This window comes from Streptopelia decaocto (genome assembly GCF_964273445.1).
Source record: "Streptopelia decaocto genome assembly, chromosome: 13".
NCBI lineage: Eukaryota > Metazoa > Chordata > Aves > Columbiformes > Columbidae > Streptopelia > Streptopelia decaocto.
Window position 1 is genome coordinate 10,579,946 of NC_138668.1, and position 24,664 is coordinate 10,604,609.

General features: G+C 49.7%; 2 protein-coding genes across 5 annotated transcripts; one reads left to right on the top strand and one right to left on the bottom strand.

Annotated features, from left to right (window-relative positions):
* Window positions 1–688: 688 nt before the first annotated feature.
* PERCC1 (proline and glutamate rich with coiled coil 1) lies at window positions 689–2,765 on the bottom strand. The gene is made up of 2 exons (XM_082064344.1): window positions 2,709–2,765; window positions 689–1,488 (listed from the first exon to the last, which is right to left on the bottom strand). Exons 1-2 carry the CDS (start codon window positions 2,732–2,734, stop codon window positions 747–749), a joined length of 768 nt encoding a protein of 255 aa, XP_081920470.1. The 5' UTR covers window positions 2,735–2,765; the 3' UTR covers window positions 689–746.
* Window positions 2,766–5,056: 2,291 nt separating this feature from the next.
* LUC7L (LUC7 like) lies at window positions 5,057–23,437 on the top strand. 4 transcript variants are annotated; one of them, XM_082064184.1, is made up of 11 exons: window positions 5,057–5,247; window positions 5,989–6,059; window positions 7,141–7,235; window positions 12,055–12,153; window positions 12,856–12,966; window positions 13,405–13,548; window positions 13,986–14,162; window positions 14,966–15,054; window positions 19,453–19,482; window positions 20,413–20,577; window positions 23,072–23,437. In XM_082064184.1, the coding sequence occupies exons 4-11, from the start codon at window positions 12,058–12,060 to the stop codon at window positions 23,211–23,213; spliced, it is 954 nt and encodes a 317-aa protein (XP_081920310.1). In that variant the 5' UTR covers window positions 5,057–5,247; window positions 5,989–6,059; window positions 7,141–7,235; window positions 12,055–12,057; the 3' UTR covers window positions 23,214–23,437. The 4 variants fall into 4 exon arrangements, with proteins under 4 accessions (XP_081920310.1, XP_081920309.1, XP_081920307.1 ...); XM_082064183.1 differs by lacking the exon at window positions 5,989–6,059 and adding an exon at window positions 21,638–21,699 and having other exon boundaries at window positions 5,060–5,247; window positions 23,072–23,208; XM_082064181.1 differs by lacking the exon at window positions 5,989–6,059 and having other exon boundaries at window positions 5,060–5,247.
* The last annotated feature ends 1,227 nt before the right edge of the window (window positions 23,438–24,664 follow it).

Consider the following 24,664-nt stretch of genomic DNA (forward strand, 5'->3'; position numbering starts at 1 on the left):
GCCCCAGCCCCACTGTGGTAGCTGGTGGGGGCTGCAAGGGGAAGGCCACCCCCCTACCTCTTCCTCAGCCCCCTGGCAGGGCTGGAATGCTCAAGGCAAGGGGTGGCTCCCCCTTTGTGGCTGCTTTTCCCTTTCAAGGCCAACAAAGAGCTACCACAAAGCAGAAAATACCTCCGCTGGACCCTGGTAACAGTGCTGTGGCCATGGACTCCCGTGTGAGCTGGGGCCATGGGGCAGGGCCAGCTGCTCCCCCTGTGCTGTGGGTCAGTTGTGTTCCCCCATGTGGGTCTGGTTCCCTGGCACTGCCATGGGGCAGGCGAGCTGTGGGGTGCAGCGAGTCCCTGTGGCGGGTCCCACTGGGTGCTGGCAGACGGGCGATTTATGAGGTCCCGTGTTGCCCTTTGCTCCAGCATGGCCGAGATAAGGGGATGGGATCCACCGACCTGGGCTGCAGGGTAAACACGGGCTGCTGGCTCCTGCGGCACTGGCTGCCTGCCTCTCCTGCTGCCAGGGCAGCCGGCGGCATCCGAGGGCCAGGCTGAGCGGGGACCCTTTGTCGTAGCGGTAGGGACATGGTGGCAGTGGGTGGCAAAGGACACCGCACACGCTGGCGCCTGGCGGGAGTCATTTATTCACTCATCCTATTGCTGGCTCCAGGTGCCCCAGTGCTGGCACTGGGGCCGCTGGGTTTATCATTAACTGGGTGGCACGTGGCGGGGCCAGGGGCCCCCGGGGCCATGGTGGGGTCACAGCCCAGTGAAGGGCTCAGCCTCCAGCCCTGGGCGACCTGGCTCAGACGGTGGTTCCTGCCCTGTGCCTGGCAGCTCCGGCCCCGGCTCCACCGTCCAGTTGGCCAGGAGGTCGCTGAAGTCGGGGGTGCTGGTGTGGAGGAGGCTGGTGGGGCCAGGGCCTGGCTCCTTCCAGAAGGAGGGCGGCAGCTTCCTCCGGTGCATGGGGGTGATGTGGCCGTATTTCCTCTCCAGCCGCTGCGTCTTGCCACCGGCTGCCTGAGGTGGCAGGCATCGGTGCACGCCGTACTCAAAGAGCTCAGCCAGTGGCCCCAGCCTGTGCACGGCCCCGGGGCCACCCTGCAGTGCCGTGGCATCGGGCTGAGCCTTGGTGCACTGGGGTGAGCCGTAGTCCTCGGGCATGCTGCGGCTGCCGGCGGCCTCCTCCCGGCCCCGCCGCCCAAAGTACCGCTGGATGTCGCAGCTGATGAGCTCTGAAAACTTGAGGAGCTGCAGGGTGGTCTCAGCAGTGCTGGGGATGGCCGGCTCCGGCCCCACCTTCTCTTCTGCTGTCTCCTCCTCGTCGTCCTCCTCTTCTTCCTCTTCCTCCTCTTCCTCCTCCTCAGAGAGGTCAGGGAGGTCGGGCTCGGGGCGTGCAGGCAGCAGCAGATCGTTCCGGAAGGGCGAGGGCAGCCGCAGCTTGGCCAGGGGCTGGATGACGCCTGCAGCCATGTCGGCACGCCTGGGGCCTGGACTCACCCTGTGGGCAGGGACAGCGGGGTGAGGGTGGCACGCACCCCAGCACCCTCCCCAACCCGCTGCCCTGCAGTGGTGCTTGGCCCTGAGGTGGCAGGGGGATGGTGTTTTGCCATGCTGTGGCCATGGTGGGACTGGAAAGCAGCAGGGATGTCCCCCACAAGCCATGGGACATGGGGCAGTGGGGATGACTCCACCAAGCTATGGGATACGGAGCAGTGGAAACGTGCCCTCGAGTCATGGACATGGAGCAATAGTGATGTTATCCCCTCCCAAGCCATGGGACATGGGGCAGTGGGAACATCCTCACTGAACCTTAGGATATCAGGCAACAGGGACATCACCCTCAAGCCATGGGATGTATTGCAACAGGAATGTCTCCACCAAGACATGGGATGTGAGATAATGGGAATGTCCCACCAAGTCATGGCACCTGGGGCAGCAGGGGTGTCGCCACTGATCCATGGGACATGGGGCAGCAGGAATGTCCCCAGCAAACCACGGGAAATAAGGCAGCGGGGACATCCCTCTGAGCCATGGGGCAGTGGGGATGTCCCCTGTAGCTGTGGGGCAGCAGGTTGTTCTCCTTTGCCCTGGGGCTGTGCGTGTAGATGAACGGGGCTGAGCACCCTGCCGCCCCGGGCTGATCTGTCCCTGACAAACTGTGCTGAGCCCTGGGATGCTGAGCCCCGAGCCCTCCCCACACGGTAGCCCCGCATGTTTCCTTGTGATGGGGCAAACCTGGCCAGGACTGCCCTGGTGGGCTCTGGTCATGGCTGGCTTCTGCTGAGCTGGATGAGGCCCCTCTGTAGTTAGTACCACCTATGCCCCAGCGTCCCCAGCCTTGCCCTGCTGCAGGGCATCCCCAGCCACATGCCTGGGACTGCCATTGCCCTGCTGCCAGCCCCAAGAGGGTCTTGGGGAAGGGGATGAATCCTGGGGGACAAATCTTGCTCCCACCACACCAAGCACGGTGCTGTGCCCTGCACCCAGCCTGAGACAGCATCATTGCCATCTCTGGGGTCACCATGTGTGCCTCTTTGTGCTGTCCCCACAGCAGGATGGACCCCTGGTCCTGCCTCTGTGCTGCCCCAGGGTGGGTAGTGGGGGGCTCAGCCCCCGGGGCTGCCCCAGCAATGGACCCAGCCTGCCCCGCTGTTCCCTGCAGCCAGAGAAACGCCCCGGTGCGGGAGGTATCGCCCAGGGCCACAGCTCGGCACTCACCTTGGCGCTGCCGCCCGGCCATGCATAGGCTCCCGCGCTGCTCCCCCTCGCCGTCCCTCCACCTGGGCCTGAAGTATTTATAGCGGAGCAGCGAGCTGACGGCTGGCAAATATTTGGTCACTGTATTGTAATAGTAGACTTGGTAAACAGAGCTGGGGTTTGCTTTAGCACCCAGCAACGGGAGAGCAGCGCGGGGAGGGACGCGGGGACGGAAGGCAGGGCTCACCTTAATGGTTCACTAGCCAGGGGATTTTCAAGTGTTGTTCCTGTAAATTCACCTATTAAATCGGCAGCCCCAGCTGCCAAACTGCCCGCACACTTGTGCCAAGGGCTCTTATCTCCCTGCTGATTGGAGGCGAAATCAAGCTTTGTCAAATAGGCGTAAAATTAAATTTCATGCTATTTTGACTCCTGGAGTAGGGATCTTCTGAAGAACATACTGTGTATCGAACAACGCCTCTGCAAACAGGCGCTGCCGCTATGGCTGCAGCAGGAGAAACCTCTCATGGGGGTACCCCAGGTGCTGTGCAGCCCCCGTGGGAGTCCAGACCCCCATCTCCAGACTCATGCCTCCCAAGGTGGGTATGGGGCTGCCTGACCAGCCCCCAAATGAGGTCTGGAAACTTTTGAGGTGGCAGGACATGGTCCCAATGGCACAGCCAGCAGGAGAGTCACCTTGAGGTGCTGTGCTCCGCGGCAGCTGGTGGGGCTGGGTGCCTGGGGCCAGTGGCTATTGCCAGGCGGCACCTGGGAACGCAGAGGTGGGGACATGCTGTGTGGGGAGCGGCTGGGCCAGCCTGGCAGGGACAGCACCTGGGACAGCAGTGTTGCCACCACGGACCGGGTGCTGGGGTGCCCCATGTCTCCACTATTTCCTGTGACTGTATTGACTCACGTAGCATGTGAGGGACTGAGGACAGTGACAATGGCAAGCAGCTCACACCCCGAGGCAGCTGTTGCCCAGTGGGGCTGTCTGGGGCAGCACAGAGCATGGTCTGGGGACACAGGTGGCTGGGGGCTCTGGGGTAGCTCAGGACACACAATGGCCAAGGGACACAGGACAACCTGCCTGTGACAGCTGGAGGAACGCTTTAAAGTTTTGTACCGTGCTGAAAATTCTTTCTCCTCCCAGGTTTGTAAAACATTAATTTGTATTTTTTTATTTTAGTTTAAAAAAGAAGTTTAAATCAATAAGTAAACTAAGACTAACATTCATTATTCTAGCCCCAGTGTTCCTCTGCACATAAGCCTCAAAGTTTCCTCTCCTTTTTTCGAATTTATTTTATATTTTGCAATGTTTTACTCAACATTTAGTAGTTCTTCCAGCCTTGCCCGATGCAGCACCCAAAGCTTTCCAGTGCCTGTATTGGGGGAGCTCAGGTGGTGGGGACAGCCAGGGCCCCGCTCCAGAGCTGTCCTGGTCCTGAGGTGACTGCAGCTGTCGCTCTGCACCCGCGGAGCCTGCCCTGCCCCCGGGCTCGCACCCTGGGCCGGGCTGTGCCCGTACCGAGGGGGGGGCCCCAGCCCCCGGTGAGGTGCAGCAGCAGCGGGGGCAGCCCTGGGCACCAGCCCCGCTCTCTCCCTTTCCCCTTCCCGCACGCTCACCCGGCACTGCCGGGGCGGGAGCTGCAGCTGTCCCGCCAGGGCGCTGCTGGGCAAACACGGTGGGTCGGAGCTGATAAGCCACGGGCACCCTTCGGTCTGCTCCTTTGTCACCTGCTCGCCCGCCCGGCACGGCTCGGCATGGCCCGGCACGGCCTGGCACGGCTCAGCATGGCCCAGCACGGCTCGGCATGGCCCGGCCCGGCTCGGCATGGCCCGGCACGGCTCGGCATGGCCCGGCACGGCCTGGCACGGCTCAGCATGGCCCAGCACGGCTCGGCATGGCCCGGCCCGGCCCGGCCCAGCACGGCTCGGCACGGCTCGGCATGGCCCGGCACGGCCTGGCACGGCCTGGCACGGCTCGGCATGGCCCGGCACGGCCCGGCACGGCTCGGCACGGCCTGGCACGGCCCGGCACGGCTCGGCATGGCCCGGCACGGCCTGGCACGGCTCGGCATGGCCCGGCACGGCCTGGCACGGCTGCTGGGCCCACGCTCGGTCATTGCCAGGTGCCGGTGCACCCACAGGGCCGCACCGCGGTGCGGGCCGGTCCCGATGTGGCGGCCCAGCGAAGGTCCGGGCAGCGGGTGCCCCGCCCGGGAGCTCCTCAGCCGCCGCTAACGAGCCGCCCCACTCAGGCCGGAGAGCTGGAGGAGGCGGCGCGCCCGGAGGGGCCCCATGGGCACCAGGGCAGAGCGCTGGCGGCCCCGCCCTCTCCGGCGGACTACCCGTCCCGGCATGCCGCGCGGTGGCGGGAGGGGCTGCTTCCGCCCAGCGCCGGCCGCGCGTCGCCACCGCCGCTGAGGCCGGAGCCGCCGCCGCCCCAGGCCGGAGCCGTCCGCCCGCCGCTCCCCGCGGCCCGGCCCCGCGCCCGCCATGTCGGCCCAGGCTCAGATGCGGGCCCTGCTGGACCAGCTCATGGGCACGGCCCGGGACGGTGAGTAGGGGCGGGCGGGGCCTGCAGGAAACGCCGCGGCCTGGCGGCCGCCTCAGCCGCGCGGGGCCTGGCCCGGCCCGGCCGCCGCCTCCGCTCCGGACCTGCGGCGCGATCGGCCTGCGCCCGCGCCGGGGGACGCGGCGGGCCCGAGCTGGAGCCCGAGCTGGAGCCCGAGCCCGCCTCTCCGCGGCCTGGCCCCGGCCCCGCCGAGCAGCGCGCCTGGGCGGGCCGGCAGAGCGGGCCCGGGACGCGCCTCGGTGCGGCCTAGCGGGCAGCGCACGGGGAGCCCGGTGGGGTAGGGCTGCCCGGCGGAGGAGCCGCCTCGCCCTGGCCCTAGAAAGCGCCCGGCGTGCGGCCCAGCCCTGGAGGAGCCCGCCGCTCCGGGCCTGGCTGCCGCAGAGAGGTTTTAGGGAAAGCTCCGTGCCCAGGCCCCGCCGTGCGTTCCGAGGCGTGTAGGTAGGTGTGCCTGCAGGAGCCGGCCGGTGTAGTTGTCCAAGAAAAGAAATGTGATACCCTGTGCAAAATATGTTCCCGCTGCCGTTTGTGTCTCCCTTCTGCGACTTGCTGAGTACTTAAATTCCCTTTGGCACATTAGCAGGGCTGTTCAGGTACTTTGCACTTTGTTTCGTAAGTGAATAAGTGCTTTTCTTTCTTTGTGTGTTGAGTTGCTATTGAATTGCTTCCCATATTTTTATTTCATACAAACTGAACAATTGTGGCCCCTCTATTTTATTTATAAAGGTTCAGTGTATCTTTGCCTGCCTACATCAATCTGCAAGGGAGTTGCAGAAAAGCCTCATGTTCATCGAGCCGTGAGTCACAACCAATTTTTAAAGCTGTTATAACAAAAAAAAAGTGTTTGCGTTTTTTCACAAGTAACTTTAAAAGTGTAGCTTAGAAAGAAAATAAAAGCAACCAACATTTTCAGTAGACACAACATTATTCCTGGATGCTTGTGAATCCTAAACTATATTCATACTTTAGTATTACACATACCTGTGTCATATACACAGATGAACTTTAAAGTTGTCACATACCATTACCACTTTGCCTTTACTTTTATGTATCGTTCCCCTGACTTCCTTACTGCAGGTGTGGGCAAGAAAACTTTTCCTTTAAAACTTTTCAACAGTGGGCATAAAATTCTGCAGCTGAGGTCTTGAAGAATGCAGATGGGTATAGTATATGTTGGAGCTCGCAGTGTGTATTGACTAACTTTGTTTCCTTTTTGATTTTTTAATTTTTTTGCTTCTCTGATATTGTCTTGTTTAAGTGGCTCCTGAGTGTAAAATGTCTTCTGAGGGTGGGATGTGGGTGGGAAGCACGCTTCGTGTTCCAGGCCAAGACCTACAAGATTCATCTTTGCATGGCCTTGGAAAGCACACTGCATATTTGGTTTTCAAACCAAATTGACTGATGTCTCAATTATCAGATGAGCAAATACCAATTGCCTATAAAAACTGTCCAGCACAGCCCTGTTTTGTGATCCAATAGCATGGGTGTCAGTATCTCCTGCCCCTTCCTCACAGTAAAAAAAAAAGCCGGGGGTGGATAAAACAGTTTTGGCTGCGAGCCAGGCTGTCTGTCTCCTTTTTTCTCTTCTGGCTGTGCTGTCTCTTTATATGGATGACAGGCCTTGGACGTTACTTGGCTCGCCAACACTGTGTTTAGCATGGTGTACTGGATGAATAAATGCTAAAATAGTGTGTGTTTGCCAATTATAAGTGTTCCAGAATATCCTGTTACCCTCTAAGCTTTTTTTCAAGTAATTTTGGGGAGCAGGAACACCAAGTATTTTAATCTGCATATTGAGACGAAATGATCACACCGACATCTCTGTTATCTTATTGCTGTTCTAATGTCTCCTTATTTAAAATGACAAATGAATTTCAGGAGATGAAACCAGACAAAGGGTGAAGTTTACAGACGATCGTGTTTGCAAGAGCCACCTTCTGGATTGCTGTCCTCATGATATCCTGGCTGGAACAGTAAGTATATTCCCTATAATAAGGAATTCTGGTGACGATGACGTTGGTGCAACTCTTCAGGGCCACTCTGTGCATTGTATGTAACTTGTAGGAGAGATCGGACTTTCTGTGCCCAAGGAGCAGTCATGATTCTAACTCCAGTTTCTGTGACCTGTGTATGGAACTGCTGAAGTCAGGAGCTCTCAGAATTCACATGAATTTTTTTTTTTTCCTCACAATCCCACACAAATTTGCAAGATTATTTCTCTTGTAGCAGTTTCAGATGGTTAGGGCTTGAAACTTTTCCTGTGGAGGTTGCAAGGTCATAGCTAGCCTGGTTGCTCTAGTTCACTGTTGCATCTTAAGACTGGCAATTTTTTTCTCACTGTCTGCAATAATCCTTAATCCTTGTAGCTTTTCAGGCTCCCCTCTCCAACCATGTGATGTTTTCCTGATGGAATGGCAGCTCTTTCACCACTACTGGTGGTTGTGCTAATGGCAAGTTACAGCTCTGGCCATCTTTGTCTTTAGAGCTGGTTGCTCAGAGCAGTGTGTCACTCTGCCTGACTGGTTTGAAACAGTTGAGTCGGCTCCTTCGCTGCCACTCCTGGGGACAGAGCTGGCCAATTCTCAAAGGTTTGACTCTCGTGCTCTCTGTAAGAGTAAAAGGTGACGTGGGCTTTTAACAATGAAATCTAGTGAAGTAAATATTCCATTTTGGCTCACAGATGAAAGACGCAGTCCGACTTTCAAAAGAAGATGGTGCGCCTCTTTTGTAATTGTTGCTGTATTACATACTTGCAGGATGGAGATGAATATGGATGTTTGAAATCCATCTTTACCCTCACTGTTTGACAGCAAATACCATGGCAATACACATTGTCCATCCGCTAACCAGTGTTTAAACATACTGTCATTATTTATAGCCCTTCCTGCTGTTATTTCAAGAGCTGGGTTTGACACAGTGGGTTGCCAGCGAAGGGGAGGGCTGGCACTCCTTCCTCCATTGCTGCAATAGAGAGACTGTGGCAGCAGTAGTAGAAAGAGCTTTAGCAAAAGCTGCCTCAGCTCAAACTTTAGCTTCTCAGTGCCTGCTGCTGCAGAATAAAATTGGAGGTTGAATACCAGTCTCTGTATTTATTTTTTATTAATTTGAAGCTCAGATGTATTTTCCAGTAATTGCTCTGTGAGCCTCAATATCACTCCTATTTCAGAATTCTAAAGCTGCTTAAATCACCTTCTGCCCACCTCCATCCTTTGTGCAGGTCACTATGGTTAGGGTATGCTTTTGACATGAGATTCTGCGACAGTTTTTAATGTTTTGAAGATGCAGGCTGCCTTCTGCGGTGAGTTCAAGGCATTGAATTAAGTAATGCTCATGCCTGTTGGAGCTAGTGCCAAAGCATGGAGGAAGTCAGATGTTCAGATGTGTTGCGAGTCTCCTGGCCCATAGAAGCACATTGAGAAATCTTCTCTTGCTTCTGTTGTTACTTGTCTGCAGTGAGTTCTCTTACCTCTCACTGTGGAATTTGTGCTTAGAAATCTCACACAGGAACAGGAAGGAAGACAGCTTCTGTGCAACTAATTTTGTGGATCACTCAGTTGATGTTGTAGTGGCCTTTAAGAGGTTGTGGAGCTCTGATGCTGCTGTCATCACGTTCTTAAAGGCAAGAAAAAATGTTGGTGCCACAGATCTATGTTGAAAGAACATGTGATGTCTGAAACAGGAACAGCATTTCAGCTGTCAGCGCTGCCAGCACAGAATGAAACTTAACTGGAATGTGCAGGAACTCCTCGTGATCTCTGGCAGGTTCACTGTGATCTTAGGGTGCTCCATTAAGGGAAGAGCTGTGTGGGTGAACCAGGCTCAGCTGGATGGGGCAATGTCCACCTCTGGCTGTGTAGCAGTGCGGAAATCAGGACCTTGGATCTTTTTGGAAACTTGAAACAGATGCTCCAAACCTTCTGGTGCTGGTTATGTTGCATCCTCCAGCTGAAGGCATTGTTACTGCTGCATCATTCACGTGTGCAGATATTGCTTACTGGGAGGCTGATTAGAGATGACCAGGAAGCTGTATCCCTTGGGTAGGTGTGCTCAGGGAAACATGATGGAGTCTCAATTTACTGACCCTGAGGTGCAGAGTAAGAGGAGTCCAGGCTGTATGTAAAGCTTTGGAATATTCCTGAGAGCTGCAGAAGGCATGCTGATGTTTGCTTTGTTTCGGTGGGCCGGTGTTCCACATTGTAAGAGCCTTTGGCCCCAGAAACTTGTCTACACTTATCACTAAATAAGCTACAATGGTTCTCTTTTTGGGCTCCATGGGAAAGGAGGAAAAATCTGGGAGAACACAAGTTAGTTTCATATGTACATGTGCTGTTATCAGGGGACTTGTCACTAGATCGTTAGTGGCCTTCACTGAGCTAGCTTTGCAGCTAATGGTAAACATATTTCTGTCACTAAGAGTACTGCAGCACATTCAGAGATGGCATCAGCTGGTAATCCTGAATTTTAGCTCCACTAATAAGTGGACAGATGAGTCTGAAAGCTGCCCAGGTAGAATACAGCTTGGAAATTACACTCAGGGAATTAATTGTGTCCCCCCCTGGGAGTTATGAGGGAGCTGAAATCTGTAGGTTGTTAAATGTCTTTGTGGGATTCTGTGCTTTTCTTTTTCACTTAGGTGGAACTCTGCAGCTCTGATTACTAATAAAGAGCTTCCTTTTGGAAACATGTTCTGGTGAGTTAGCAGCTCAGTGGAGATCATAAGAGATACCTCAAAATGTGGATTGCTCAGCAAATGCAAGCAGGACTAATTATCAGTGGCATCTAAATGTATTAAAACTTTGGGGGCTATGGGGGGCTAAATTTTTACTCAGACTCTACTGGTTACCTGTCTCAGCTACCTGTATTATAAATCAGCCATGGGTGCTGACTCGAGCAAGTTGCGATCACTGCTGGAAAGGGTGAGTATTGGATGGGAGGCCTCCCTGAGATGAGAGGATTCTTTGAGAGAGAAGGGTTAGAGGGCAATACCTGTGGAAATCTCCGTGCACCATCTCCAGGGATGTGGAAGAAGACTTGAGGTTTGTATGCTGATGAGACCTGCACGTTCTCCCCTGGAGGAAGAGGTTGAGGGATTTGTTGTCTTTAAACAAGCAGGGAGAGGAATACGGAGCACATGGTTGGCTTTTCTGAAGTTGTGGGTTGGAGCCCCTTATCTGGAGTGGATCTATGGGCTCAGCTTGCAAGAGGAGTTCAGATAAGAATAGTTATGATCTGTGACAATCATACCTGATACTGCTGTTTTCTCCCTATATTGGAAAGGGATTTCAGTAGAATAACCACAAGAATAAAAGATTTAAGTCACAGCATGGGAAGTTATTTTTGTGGTAAAATAATAGTAGCTCACTAGCATTCTTTGAAGACGCTTGCCTGAAGATGAACATGATTAAACTCTGAAAGTACTGAATGCTTTTTTTTTATAGGCATTAAATTCCTGCAATTAGGAGCTCAGCAGGACTATTCCTGTGCACAGTGTCTGTTCTTGTAGCCTGCTGGCTGTGGCCTCCTGTTGCTGGTAAATCTGAGCTAAATGAGGAAGACTAAATAGTAGCAAGTTGTCTGGGGTTGTTTTCTTTATTTGAAAAGGCTAATAACACAGGTAACTGCTGCAAACCTGATCATTACCTGGTGGAGCTTGCTTTACTTGCTTTGCTTCATTCTGAACACTTACATTGCTGCTGAGTGCATTGCTTCACATGGGTGTCCCCGGCACCGTCAGCTCTAGTTTGTGATATTCCACAGGGATTCTGTGTTGATCCCGATTTAGCTTTTTGTGCAGTTCAGTGAGTTGACACCTGTTGTGTCGTGTTCAGGTTTGGGCTCCTTGGGACTGGTGGTGAATGGGAGAGAAGAGGATGGTTGGCTGGAGTGTTCTGGCATGCGGTGACATGTACCCTGCCATTCGTACTGTGGTTCACACTTAGGCCTTTTATTACTTTGGCTTTCAAAATGTCATATTCTTTTTCTGCTTCAAGAGGAATGTTCTCTGTTGCATATTGATAATGTCAGATTGGAATTTCCATGTTTTAAGAGTATAATTAACTTTGGTTCATGTGGCTCCTAACTACTAGACTGGGGAAAAATAACATTTAGATAGCATTTACTGCAATGGGAGTGAAGGGCAGCATGCAAGTCAGGGCTTTCTAGGGAAGGAGTTGCTCTTAAGAAGTCTCTGATTAGATGAGCTTATGCATAGGAATTAGCTTTGCTGGACAGGTTTTAAAATCCCAGGCTGCAGCTGAATGCAGGCAGGGACTAGCTGTAGAATTACGAGTCTGCTGTTGCTGAGCATGGGTTTGTGCTTTTCTACTGGCCATACCCCTTATTCCTTTAAGTTCACTTGTTCACAATAGGAAACATTGTCTGTGTTCTGTGATTTGGTATCTTTCAATACATTACTAGGGCTTGTCCTGTCACAGATGCGCTTTTCCAGGTGAGCTTTGAACACTTACTGTTGTACAATTGCTGCTGCAGCATGCTGCACCTTCCCAGCTCCCTCCCAGCAATTTCTAAGGCTGTGCTGTGACCTCAAGCAGGAGTAGGACTGAACTTAAAACATTTGGGGTGTTTTTATGTTGTCCCAGGAACACCTAGAAAAGGGGTTCTAGCAAGCCTGTGGTTTTTCTGGGGAGTTCTGTTACTGACAGGTTAAGAGGAAGCTTTTCTTCCTAAAGAGGCTGTGTTTTGGTATGATACAGTTGGCAAGAGTTGAAGTGTCTGTCTCTTACTGCCATAATGGAGGGTTCTTACACTGACTGGCCTTTTTCTTTTCAACAGCGAATGGACCTGGGAGAATGTACAAAGATCCATGACTTGGCACTGCGTGCAGATTATGAGATTGCAAGTAAAGAGAGAGACCTGTTTTTTGAGCTGGATGTGAGTACGGAGAAACTTGTTACTTTTGTAGAAATGGCCTCCTGATGTTATTTGGCTGAATGATAGAACCCCGTGGGCATTTCAGCCAGCCATGTTATATGATGTGTGACCTGACAAGAATGTGCAGCCCCTTCCTGAATGCTGGCTTGATTGCTGACTTGAAATTGTAAAAGTTGTTGTGGTCCTTGCAGCTGTATTAGTGCAGCTAGCCAGGAGGCTCCTCTGGCATTCCTCACATCCCACACCTGCTGCTCTGTACCAGGTCATTGTAATCTGGTGGCCTGTCCCAGAGGGAGATTTGACATTAAAAGCCTTCTCTGGCTTCACTTTTGCCAGATTTAGCTTTCTATGATCAAACAGATCAAGTGGAAGATTAATTCTGTCTTCCCTTTTCATGTTACTCGAGTGCTTTTGTCTTTGCACCTGTTGCTCATGTGTTGGAAGTTCCAGTGCAAAGCAGTCTTTCTGTGAGCATCCTGTTATGTGTCAGAGTAAAGGAACTGTGTCAGGTTCCAGGCAAGTGACAGATTTAAGGGCAGGGATCAAATTTTACTTTTTCTGCAAAATGTCTTATATTTTTTTATGGAGGCACCCATTCTTGAGGTTGTTTGTGCATTGTACAGGGATTGCACCAGCTTGCTGTCAAAGCTAGCTCTGGCATGGAGAGCATCTTTATTCACAATTCTTTGTCTGAACACGCAGGCGATGGATCACCTGGAATCCTTCATCGCAGAGTGTGATAGGAGAACAGAATTGGCCAAGAAACGCCTGGCTGAGACACAGGAAGAGATCAGTGCTGAAGTGTCTGCAAAGGTATTGTCCTCCCATTAAATGTTTGTGCTGAAATTGTGCGAGAGCACTGGTGCTCTGTTGTCTCTGACACCATTGATACTGGGAAGTTAGGCTCCACCAAGTTTCCTCTTTGGGAGCTTCCTTCATTGAGACAATACAAACCATTTCTGAAGCTGTTTTTGTGACTCTGTCCTGTAAGCCAGAAATGTGCCAGTGTTTGCAGCAGAACTGGTGATGTCCTCTCCATGTCCAGTTTCTCTCTTTGTGTGTGTCTGTGACTGCATTGCCTGTACTTGACCCACCAAGCCCTTTTTCTTGGATGGGACTCCTTTGACTTTTGGAGATTTATGGTCATCTTCCAACAACTGCTTTCGTTAAGCAATATTTTTTAGAGAAAAGAGTTGTCCTCCAAGCTTTATTAAGTTTTTTGTCTTATTAAAAACTAACTATTCTCTTTAGGCAGAGAAAGTACACGAGCTGAATGAAGATATTGGAAAACTCCTAGCTAAAGCTGAACAGCTGGGAGCTGAAGGAAATGTTGATGAGTCTCAAAAGATCCTGATGGAAGTGGAGAAAGTCCGCGCAAAAAAGAAAGAGGCAGAGGTATGGTGTTGGTTCTCCCATGAATTGTTGTAGGGGGCTGCGCTGGGCTGAGTATGTGACAAACAGTTGGGCAGTTCCTGCCTCTTTTCCAATGTTTCCAGCACCTTCTTTTTCAGTTTCAGCAACGCACCAGCAAGCAGTTGGCAATGTAGCATGATAGATGAAGAAAAGCTTTTTAGAAACTTTTTATCTAGTGAAGGGAGCTGACTGGGGTGGGGTGATTTGTCCTCTGAAATATTTGGTCACTAGTCACTTACAGGGATAGACTCTTGGGTTAGTTGTGCTTGCAAAGCATTTTGTATGGCACCTTCTTTATATTGAGGGTGTTTTTTTTGATCCTTAAAAGCAGCATGGCAATTCTTTGCAGGGATTTCCCTGGAGGGTTGTGCCTATGTAGGGATTCCCTGACATTTGCGTGGTTTTTTGCCTCTGTTTAGGAAGAATACCGAAATTCAATGCCTGCATCCAGTTTCCAGCAGCAGAAGCTGCGTGTGTGTGAAGTTTGTTCAGCGTATCTTGGTCTCCATGACAACGACCGGCGTCTTGCTGACCACTTTGGAGGCAAATTACACTTGGGCTTCATTCAGATTCGTGAGAAACTGGATCAGCTGAGGGTAATCCTCTCTATTTTAAACCTGCTCCTTGTAGTTTTGAAGACATTCAACACCTTTTATTAAATTAATACAGAATTCTTTGCACAGTGCTTGTAGAAGTCCAGGTATTTCTGATTGCAGAATCCCTGAAACTTCAAATTGAAGTTTTTGGAGCCTCATATGGCGTTTGCTTCTGTAATTTTTGGGTTACTAAATGTGTACCGTCAGAATTAGTCAAACCAGACCACTGCTGTAATTTCTTCTTTAGAGTACTGGTACAGTCACCTGTATTTTTCTCATTGATATGGCTGCAATTTGTCACTCTTTTTTTAACTTTGAGACCTCTTAAGAAAATGCTTGAAGTTTCACATAGTGCTGTCAGTGAAAAAGGTCTTCAGTAGCTGAAGTGATTAGAAGTTTTCTGTAGTGGTTTGTAACTGGCCTTGCTCGCAAACAGAGATGTCTAGCCTGCTCCAGTAAGAATTGTGATCCCAGTGCCTTATTCTCTAGGCAGTATACTGATGTCCATGCCTTGATAGATGATCTGTGTGAGGCTAGAGCACTGTTTCATTGTGTTGTGTGTGCTCGTGGTGAGACAGACCCTTTCCGCAAAGCTTACGGGCTTGTCTCTGAGAGTGCCATTTCTTGCGCTGATGTGTGTTAGTGAAGTTGTGAGGAAAATGAGAACCTTGGCAGAGACCTTGGCTAGCACATGAAATGCAATTAAATAAATGGTTCTTTGTCTTACTACCTGAATAGTCCCCTTGCAGATCTCTCTGACCTGTTACTGTGTGGCTGAAATGCAGTGTAAACTTTTTTTCTAGAAAACAGTGGCAGAAAAGCAAGAGAAGAGAAACCAGGATCGTTTGAGACGCAGAGAGGAGAGAGAACGAGAGGAAAGAATGGGCAGACGGTAAGTGGAAGCTGATAACTGGTTTGTGAAGTTGGTTTCAAAATAGTCCGATTTCCTGTATCTGAGCATTGCAGGAAAGCAGCATCTGCTGCGGGAGCAGCTGTTGGACATGCTCCGGGTGCCGTGTGATCACCTTGGCATTCAGTTAAAAATGTAAACAAGTGCACAAACCCCCAACCTGAGAGTGATTGTGTGTGCATTGTTTTAACCTCCATTGTGTGTCTGAAAGATGTGAGCTCCTGGTAATCTTCAGTCGTATAAGGGTCTAGTCCCCATCTTTGGCACTCTGAATCTGGCTAAAATGCCCTTAACTTTTAGGCTAGAAGATGGAGCTGGTATCCGTGAGCCAGATGGTGGGCTTGCCTGTCTTGCTCCAAACTTTTCTACAAAACAGGTGCTTTTGGCACAGCTTAGGAAGCGTTTTCCAAGGGGATCCCAGGGATCCCAAGGTGTGGCTGCTTCTGGTGGTTGTGGCTGTATGTGTCACCTTCTGCTCACACGTGTATAACCCTTGAGCAATGGGAGTGGCTGCAACACTGGTATTCTCAGGACAAGCTCTTGTGCCTCTTGCCAGCTGAACTGGAAAAACTATTTTTTCTTTAGTTGAACAGGCATCTTGTGTGTAAACAGCTCAGTTAAACAGCCTGGTGTGAATAGGGTGGTTATTTGCGATGGTCAGGCAGAGGAAGTGGCTGAGTAGGAATGCTGTTCTCGTCACCACATCTCCCCAGTTACCTCTCGTGTTTCTCCTCTTGTACTTCTTGCATCAGAAAAACTCAACCTTGCTGCCTGTGGAAAGCTCCTTTTGACCCTTGATGTAAAGTGCAGAATGTATTTCAGCCATCCATGTCAGAGGCATGAGAGATGCGTAACTGCACTATGCTCTGAGGTATACGCTGCTAGAAATGCTGGCAAATAAATACCAGAATCAAAGCAGCTCCGTCTTCTGTGGTCTGTGGCTTAGTGATTTTGGTGCACTGTGAAGATGTAAGCCCCAAATCATTACGCATTGTCCAGTTTGGGTGTTTTATGTGAGTTCTTTCTCCCTGTGGATTGTCTGCTGTCATATGAAGTGCCAGTTCATGCTGCAGCTTTCTCCTGAACTGCAGCACGTCATGCAGAGCCTCAGAACTTTTTGGCTTCCATGCATGATTTTCACTAATCCAGTTATCTTTGAGACCTGCAGAATCTGGAACTGGCTCACATGTGCAGGAGTTAATCAGGAGAGGCTGATGTATGTTGTTGCTGTGGATAGAAATATGGAAATGAAACAAGAAGTGTCTTCCCATGCATCTGCTTTGTGGGAGGACCTTTCTGACCCATGGTAGTACCACATCTAACCTGGACTCTGCATTGGTCTCCATGGTGCCTCTTCTGCCTGGAGGTCATTTCTGTGTGAAAATTGATCAGTGGACTTGCCTTCAGAAAGAATCCTCTGGATCTCTTAGTTGGTCTGCATCTCCCCGAAGCGCTGGCTTTCTTCCTCCTGAGGCATGTCTGTGGTTTTATTTTTGTGGTTTAAAAACAAACAAACAGAAACAACAACCCTCAATTCCCCCCCAAACAACAACAAAATAAAAACAAAACAGGCACAACCCCTCCCAAACAAACAAAATGCCCAAGAATAACAATAACAAAACCAACCAAACAAAAAACAGACCTCCACACAACAAACCCTCAGTTCCTGAGTGTTAAGGGGCCTCCATATATGAATGCATCTGATGAGGAAGTTTGAAGGTCACTTTTTAATGTTTATTTAATGCTTTAAATATGAAGGGTTTAAGAACTGTGTTGAGATGGTCTGAGTTCTCGCTGGTTCCATATGTAGCACTACTTAGAGTGTGGCCAGCCTTTGCCTTTGCTCTGTGCAGAGGCATCTGTATGCTCCTCTCTTCAGATACCAAAGAAAAACTTGTTACGAAGGAGCCAGGAGTGTCATACAGAGGAGGTCAAATTATTTGCCTCCCCAAAGTGAGACTTTGACCCAAAGAAGGAAAATAGTTTCCCCAGTGGACACTCAAGTGTCAGAACACAGACTAGAGCCCAAATGTCTCAGCCCCTTCTCTGCTGGGAGCTGTGCAACACCATGCTTCCAGGGGCATTTTTCCATCAAAAACTAATCAGTGACTTCTACTGCCTTTCAGACTGCCTCTCTTAACCAGAGCATGATAATTTAAGGAACCACAGAAAACATGTTTCCTCCATAACTCTTCTTACCCTGTCTTCATATGCAGCATCTCCATGGTGTTATTCAGTAAGAGAACAAGTCCTGCTTGACTTGGAGAAGTCTTTGGTGACTTACATGTGCTGTGTGATACTATGGAAACCTGTAGATTCACTTGTGAAACTCTACCTGTCACAGCCTTTACTAATTTGTCAATTAAACTGTGATTTCCACATAGTAATGAGTAAGCCGGGTTGTCACCCTTAGTGGTAAATAAACCCAAGTCCTTTGGTGTTGCTGGTGACCATGGGCTACCTGGTAATTTCTTAAGACTGGAATTCTCTGAAGAGCTGGCATGCTTGGAGTTGCAGACCTTGGTATTTGCTTCCAGAGTACACTGGTAAACAAGTCTAGGTGGAGTTGCCAAATGGATTTCCTTTGTAATAAGTTGGACAAAACACAGGTTGTGAAACTCAGCACATAGCTTCTGTGATGTAGGTCACAAAAGAGGGAAAAAATAATAAATATGCTCATCCTCCCACTTCTTGGGACAGCAGTCTTCTATGGTCTCCTGCTGTATACTGATTCAGGCTGGTAAGGAAGATGACGCTTTGTTGGATGCTTCCTGAATTCTGAAGTCTAGTGCTAGGCAATCATTATCAGGGGTTTATTGTGCAAACTCCTGCTCAGATCATAGGCCTGGAAGAGAGCGAGGCTTTTCAGGGGATGTGGAATGGCATTGTGAGGATGTGTGCACTGGTGATTCAGAATAAAGTGATCAGGAGGAAAAGAACATTAAGAACTTGGGGTAATTACAACCACCAAAAAAAATTGAGCTGTCTGCCAGGCATCTACAGGACGTCCTGCTGCTCTGTCAGGTTCTGTTACATGGAAAAGGAGGTGTGGCATTATTGCCTTGCTCTCCTGGTTTATCAGCTTTTCCTCTTGTGTGTCGCCTCAGCGTGTGGTTCACTTGGCTGACTCCAAGTTCAGCTCCACCTTGTTTACAGTCCTTCTCCCTGAATTCCGTTCTAAATTTATTTTTTTTATTGTCTTTCTGCCATTATTGAACAATCCCCTTTCATTGTGCGTATTGATTCTCTTAACCTTATCCTATCCAAGTATGGTTTTAAATTATGTTGTTAAAATAGACACTTCTCTGTTGCTTTTTAAAATTTTGCCTGTGTGTAGCTTTCAGCTGCATCTCCTGTTACGGTGCCAGAACTGCTCTGTGGCTGTGTGACTGGGACACCCCTGCAAGTCTGTGTGCTGTGGAGAGACGGGGGCTGTTATGTGTGTGAGTCTCTTAAGTCACTAAACAGGGAGACTGTCTGCTTCTCAAAGCACAGAGACTGTTCAAACTGTGTGAGGTTTAGGTGTAGGTTGTCTCTGAAACGTGGCTGTAGAGAAAAAGGGAGATGTATCTTTCACATGAAGTGGTATTTAAGGTGATGCTGAGTAATGGTGCTTTAGAAGTTGAAAGGATTGTGACATTGTTATTTACAGACTGTCAGAAGCTGACGCTTACAGTGTTCAGGTTAGAGTGCTGTACATGAGCTCTGAGGCCATGGAAATGTGAGAAAGGATAGTGAGACTTGAATGATCTCAAGTTGTCTTCTGAGTCTGGGATGAAGGATTTTCTGTATGTCGGTTACTTTTGAGTAATAGTTCTTCCCTTGTGTCTGCGTCCCCTCTTTTTTTTTCCTAGCTCATCTTTCCTAAAGAAGAAGAAAAATAATTGACGTAAATTTCCATCTAATATTCGTTAAATAAATATGAATGAGAAAATCCTGTATTTTCTCTTTATTAAACCTTTTAAAATGTGCAACTACCCCAAAGGAAACAAAATCAGAAAACTGTCAAGTGTCTTTCTGACTGGATAGTAGCATGAAATATGGACAGCAAACTTAGAGTTGGAAAGGTTTGTGTTGGTGTTTTGTTAACAGAGACTGAACTGGTTTGTAGACCTTTTCTGCTCTGACAAGAAGCTCTGCATGTAGAAACTGCTCTTTCTACGAAGTTATTCAGATTTTGACAAATTCTCATTCCCCCTGTCCCTCAATTTGAAAATAATTGCATGTTTTAATGGTTTTATGGCAAGCTTTTTTAACTGACATATTACTTGGGGTATTATTGTGTTCCTGTGAAGAGCTGCCAGGGTGAATGAAATGCTGTATTAAAACCCCACTGACAATATCATACCTTCTCTTGCTTAACTTTCCTCTTCTTTCTAGGTCTGGATCAAGAAATAGAGATCGTCGAAGGTGAGTGCACAGTTCTCACACAGTTCCCCCAAATACCCATTTGTATTTCTGTTAGCTAATGAGGTTTTTCCTGGGTCTCACAAGTGGAGTTCTCTCTGCCTGAAAGAAACTGGAACTGCCACTTGGGTACCTCTTTAGTGCTGCATAACATCATGTCACCCCTTGGGCTAGAAAGCAGATACTGGCCAGCCTGTTCAGGACAGAGGGTGCCATGTGCTCCAGAGTACGAATCTAAAAATGCAGTTTAATAAACATCTAATATGCTTTAATAGTTTTAATGTCTGAAATAGATCCATTACATATCTAATACCTCAGATGTAACAGTACAGTCAAGATGAAAGGCCCCACACCTCTGTGAAGAGCTTACCTTAGTGGTGTGACAGCCTTCTCTCAGTGATCTGAGAGATCACTGCAGATCTTCTTTTCTGCTGCTTTCCATATACATTGCCATCCTTTGTTTAGTTTTTACAGCAGATTGAAACAAATCTGCTTGAAACAGATCTGCGTCTGAAATGCAGTACTTTCACAAGGCAGACTCTCTTTTGGTGGACTGCCACACAGGTTATGGTAATTTCTCGTGCCACTTTGCCTTTTTTCTACTTATCCAGGCCTCGCTGTGAGCGAGGCACAGTTGGTAAGCTCTGCTCTAGGCATCAGCACATGCTTACATTAACGGTGAGAGCTTTTTATATAAGCTTCCCAGCAAATCAAATTTACCCGTTGGCATTTTGTTGATAGCATGAGGCCTGGGAGGTAGATGCCCATCCTGTGGGTGATCTGCCCTCTGTGTTGTCAGGGATGCGGCTGGGGGGTGAGTGCTGATGCTCTGTGTGTTTGTTACCGAGGAATGTCTGAGAGACAGGGTCGGGTGTGCAGGTCTGATGTACTGGTCCATCTCCTGAGTCTGAGGCAATTTGTGTCCCTTCTCAGATCACGGTCTCGGGATAGGAGGCGAAGACGCTCGAGATCAGCTTCCCGTGAACGGCGGAAGTCTCGTTCCCGGTCCCGAGACCGACACAGACGCCACCGGAGCCGTTCCCGCAGCCACAGCAGGGGTCACCGGCGGGGGTCCAGAGACAGGAGTTCAAAACACAAGTATGTATTCCTGACATGACTGCTTCTGGAAAGGGGAGTCCTTGGCATCACAGAGAGCCTCTCCAGTCCCTTAGAGTGAGCAGGAGCATAGCCAGTTTCTCCAGACAGCAGCTGCAGTGTCCTGTACCAGCCCCTGGGCCAAAGCAGGGTTTCCCCGTGGCTGTTTGTAGCTGGCCTCACGGGAGAGCAGTAGGGCAGTAACTGTACAGCGAGATCCCAGCTTGAGAGGAGAGTCTAGGAGAACAAGTCACCTGCATTACCCTGGTGAACTTTGAGAAGGTGCTGGTTTTCTTGGGTAAGCAGCAGCACAAAGGCCTGCATGTGCTGAGCCTCCCCAGGCCTGTGAAAGCCAAGTAGCTGAGGGGCAGTTTTGGCATTCTGTTTCTATGGTTATCTTCTGCTTCCCAGCTTTGTTCTCTCAGTGCTGGCTTGTGGAAGGAAGTGAGTGCTTTGGGATCTGGGGAAAGGCTTCTGTTAGGGTAAGAAGATAACTGGTCAAGAGAGAGACAGAGAGACAGTTCTTTAGGAATCTGCACTAGAGGGAGGGGAAAAGGCATTTGGGAGGAGGAGTGTGCTGTTCTCATGTTGCTGAGGAGTGTAGTCTGAAGAAGGGCTGCTGAAGTCTGAAACTCAGCAAAATGCCTGCTGTGCTTTGGGGAAGGATGAAGCAAATGTGTGTAGGAGTATTAGCAAAATTGAAAGGGATCTTTGTGTTTCCTTACAGCCCTTCTAATCCCAGGAGCAAGTTTGTCAGCAGGTGCTTGCTAAAGTTAGATCTAGCTCTTAGTTAACGGAGGAATGCTTTAGCACTGTCTTACCTGATCAGGCACCAACCATTCAAGTACAGTTCTAGAAACAAACCTACTGTTGTTTCTTGTGTCACTTTGGCTAAAGGGGTAAAAACAGATTTTAAAGATACCTGATGAAGGGGGGTGGGAAATAATGGTCTGAAAAAATAAGTCTGTTAATGATTGAGGGGGGGCTGTGAAAACTGTTGATTCTCCAATGGCTGCAATACTAAAGTCCTTTTTTAAATCTGTCTTGAACATGAAAAATAAAGAAAAGAAGTTTGGACAATTAGGAAGTGAGGAAGACCCTGTAATAACTATTACTAAAGAGCAGGTAAGGGATTACTTCGAAAACCTTGAACATGTTCAAATCAGCCCATCGAGACTGTAGGGGGATTGGCTAGCTGACATGCTCCACAAAATTACTGAGAACTGGGGAGAGACCAGGATCAGTATAAGAAACGAAAACCAAGAGAACAAATAGAAAAACCCTGTTCCCTGGAAGACTGTAGCTTCTATTTTTGCCTCGAGGATTAATGAAACCTGCATTCAGGTTCTGCTGATCTGAGGTCTCACTTGTATGAAGACACGGAGAGGCTGTTGCAGGATCTGCAGATCTCAGGACAGGAGGTCTGTGGGCAGCAGGCATTGTTGTGGAACAGGAGAAGAGTTAATCTCATCAGACAGACTGATGTCTTCTGGTTAAATGACACAGTTTAATGGAAATGAAATGGCTCGTGATACAGAGGGCTGTGTAAGGTTTGAATTTACCAGTTGGGCAGTATTTCCAAACCTTACAATCAGCCTGAATAAGGGCTGGAACCTCTCAGGTACCTGCCAGGTCCTCTTCTTTCTTGTTACTGTAAAGAAAAACCTGGATGCTGAGCCCTAGAACAAGATGTGCTGCCTCTATGTGGTCTGGGAACACCCCAGCCTGGTTCTGAGGGGTCCAGGCTGCTAGTGCTCCGTCAGGATCAGCACCTTTTGAAAGCTGCTGGTCAAGGAGCTGGTGTGAATCATACAGAAAACCAGCATTTTCAGATCAGACTTAATATGAAGCCCTCTGCTTAATTCTGTGTGGGCTGATACAGCGAGGCACTGCTAAAAATCTGGAGCTGTCATTTGGGCGGGCTGTGAAAAAAATTGCCCATGTTGTGGGCTGTGAAGATAAATCTGTATCATCCTGACTTTAAACCCAGGATGCTGCCAAGGATGACGCTTGTCAGGATGCAAAGTAAAAAAAAAAAAGGGTTGAGCAGACATTTGGGTCCAAAGAATAGAGTTGGTATTTGAAGCAGTCAAGCAGAAAGCCACTAGCATAGAGCATCACCAAAAAATGCTCTAGAAGACACAAAGAGAGCTGAGTGATAGAAGAGGAAGAAACTGCAGGGACTTTAGTGTGGCCCAAGGAAGACCTGGGAGAGCCCTTGTGGCAGCAGCTTGAAAGGATCACGCTGAGGAGAGTCACAAAAGCTGTGCCGTGCACGCAACTCCGCGCGGCACGGCTGGTGTTCTCTCCATAGAGCTCGGAGAGGCAGCAGCGTTCCTGTCTGGGGGGCCATCGCTCCCGCCATCGCAGTACTCAGGCACATTTCTGTGAGAAACTTATGCCACAGCCTTGTTAGGGAAAGATGTTGTAATTTTATGCATATTTGAAAATTCTTTTAGTTGTGAAGCTTATAGCAATGGTTTACTTTGTACTTCAGATCTTCTAGAGATCGATCTTCAAGAGAAAAGTCACGAGACAGAGAGAGGAAAGAGAAGAGCTCTTCTGAGAGGCGGCATGAGAGCACAAATGGCAAATCTCGTTCCAAGAGATCAGAAGAGAGAGAAGCTGGCGAGATCTGAACTCAAACGATCTGTGTTGCACTGTAAATAGTCTGATAAACATTCTACACAAAGCCTAAATTTCCCATTTATATTTACTGAATACAACTCATCTTTTGTAGTTTGGAATTTTTATTGTTTGGCAGATAGCTGTGAGTTTGTAGAGACACAGAGTTACGTACTGTTTAACAGCATTTTGTTTTTAGTAGGAATAAATAAATCTGGACGGATCGTTTTCCATTCAGGCCAGTGGTTGGCACATGGTGTTTGTTCTGACCCAGCGACCGCGGTCGCAGACCTGAGCTGCCGTGATGTTTGTAACGCTTCAGCCCTTTCCAAAAGGTCTACTTGACCCTTTGTGAGCACACCAGTAGCACTGGTTCTCACTTAATTAATTTTTCCTTCTGTTTATATATGTTAAAAGAAATTCAGAAGTGGGTTTTTTTTTTCTTTTAGTGCTTAGCCACCTAATTTTTATGTATTTGAGAGTTGCCTCACTATTCCAGCCAAGTCAAGACAGTCAAAATTTGGCCCTGATCTGCCTGTTTCAGAAGTTTGTTCATCTTTGTGAGGATGACCAGATCAGCTGGAGCGCATTTCTAAGGTGGGCTCAAGTCTGGTTTTAGTTCTTGTACAGATCAGATACTGGGTGTAAACAGAACAGGGGAAAAATCTGATTTTTCTCTAGAGGAGCACAGCCACGGACTGTGCGCTTGAGTCAGAGCTTCCTCTGTGGAGTTTTCTGACTTAAAAAACCGGCCTGGGTGGGTGTTTCTAACAGGCCAGTAAGGCAGAAGAGGTGACTGGAGAGGGGTGCGACCCCGTGCCCACCCCGCTGCTCCTGGGCCCGCAGCACAGCTCTGGGTCCCATTTGCATATTGTAAGTAGCTCGTATGTTTGTTCCACACCAGGGGAGGAAGGGCCGCCGGGCAGCGGCAGCGCAGCCGCGCCCCTGGGATGGGCTGTTGTGAGAACGGTGTCAGTAAAGCCCTCGCTCCCCCAGCTGTCGGCCTGGCCGCTGCTCGTTATCTCGGTGTGGGTAATTAACGCTCCCAGCCGAGGGGCACCGTTTGTCAGTGCTGCGGGGGCGGCTCCCGCGGGTGTTTTCCCCCCCCAAGGCTCCACACGCTGCTGCCCGGTCCCGGTTTCCCCGCGGGCGCTCCCCGGTGTCAGTCCCAGTGCATGCGGCCCCTTCCCTGTCCGTTTCCACAGCGAGTTCCGCGGTTTCACGTGTTGTTTTTGTAACCTCCGTGTCGGGTGAGGAGGGAGCGGGCCCGGGGGCGGCGGGCGCACTCTCGGGATGCCTGTACGTGACTGTGCTGTTCTCTCGCGGTCTGATCGCATTAAAGATCTGTGTTTGTGGCTCCCGTGCTGCCCGGCCTCGTTCTTGCGGGTTCCCCACCCGCGCCGCCGCCACCGGGACACACCGCCCGCCGCGGCCACACTGCGCAGGCGCGGCTCCGGGTCGGGCG

Excerpts from the sequence above, each read along its gene's own strand:
- LUC7L (XM_082064181.1), top strand. The coding sequence starts at position 5,187 with ATGTCGGCCCAGGCTCAGATGCGGGCCCTGCTGGACCAGCTCATGGGC. Across the intron at positions 7,236-12,054 it reads ATGATATCCTGGCTGGAACA|CGAATGGACCTGGGAGAATG; the intron begins GTAAGTATATTC and ends TCTTTTCAACAG. Across the intron at positions 12,967-13,404 it reads GTGCTGAAGTGTCTGCAAAG|GCAGAGAAAGTACACGAGCT; the intron begins GTATTGTCCTCC and ends TATTCTCTTTAG.
- PERCC1 (XM_082064344.1), bottom strand. The coding sequence starts at position 2,734 with ATGCATGGCCGGGCGGCAGCGCCAAG. Across the intron at positions 1,489-2,708 it reads GGCCGGGCGGCAGCGCCAAG|GGTGAGTCCAGGCCCCAGGC; the intron begins GTGAGTGCCGAG and ends CCCTGCCCACAG.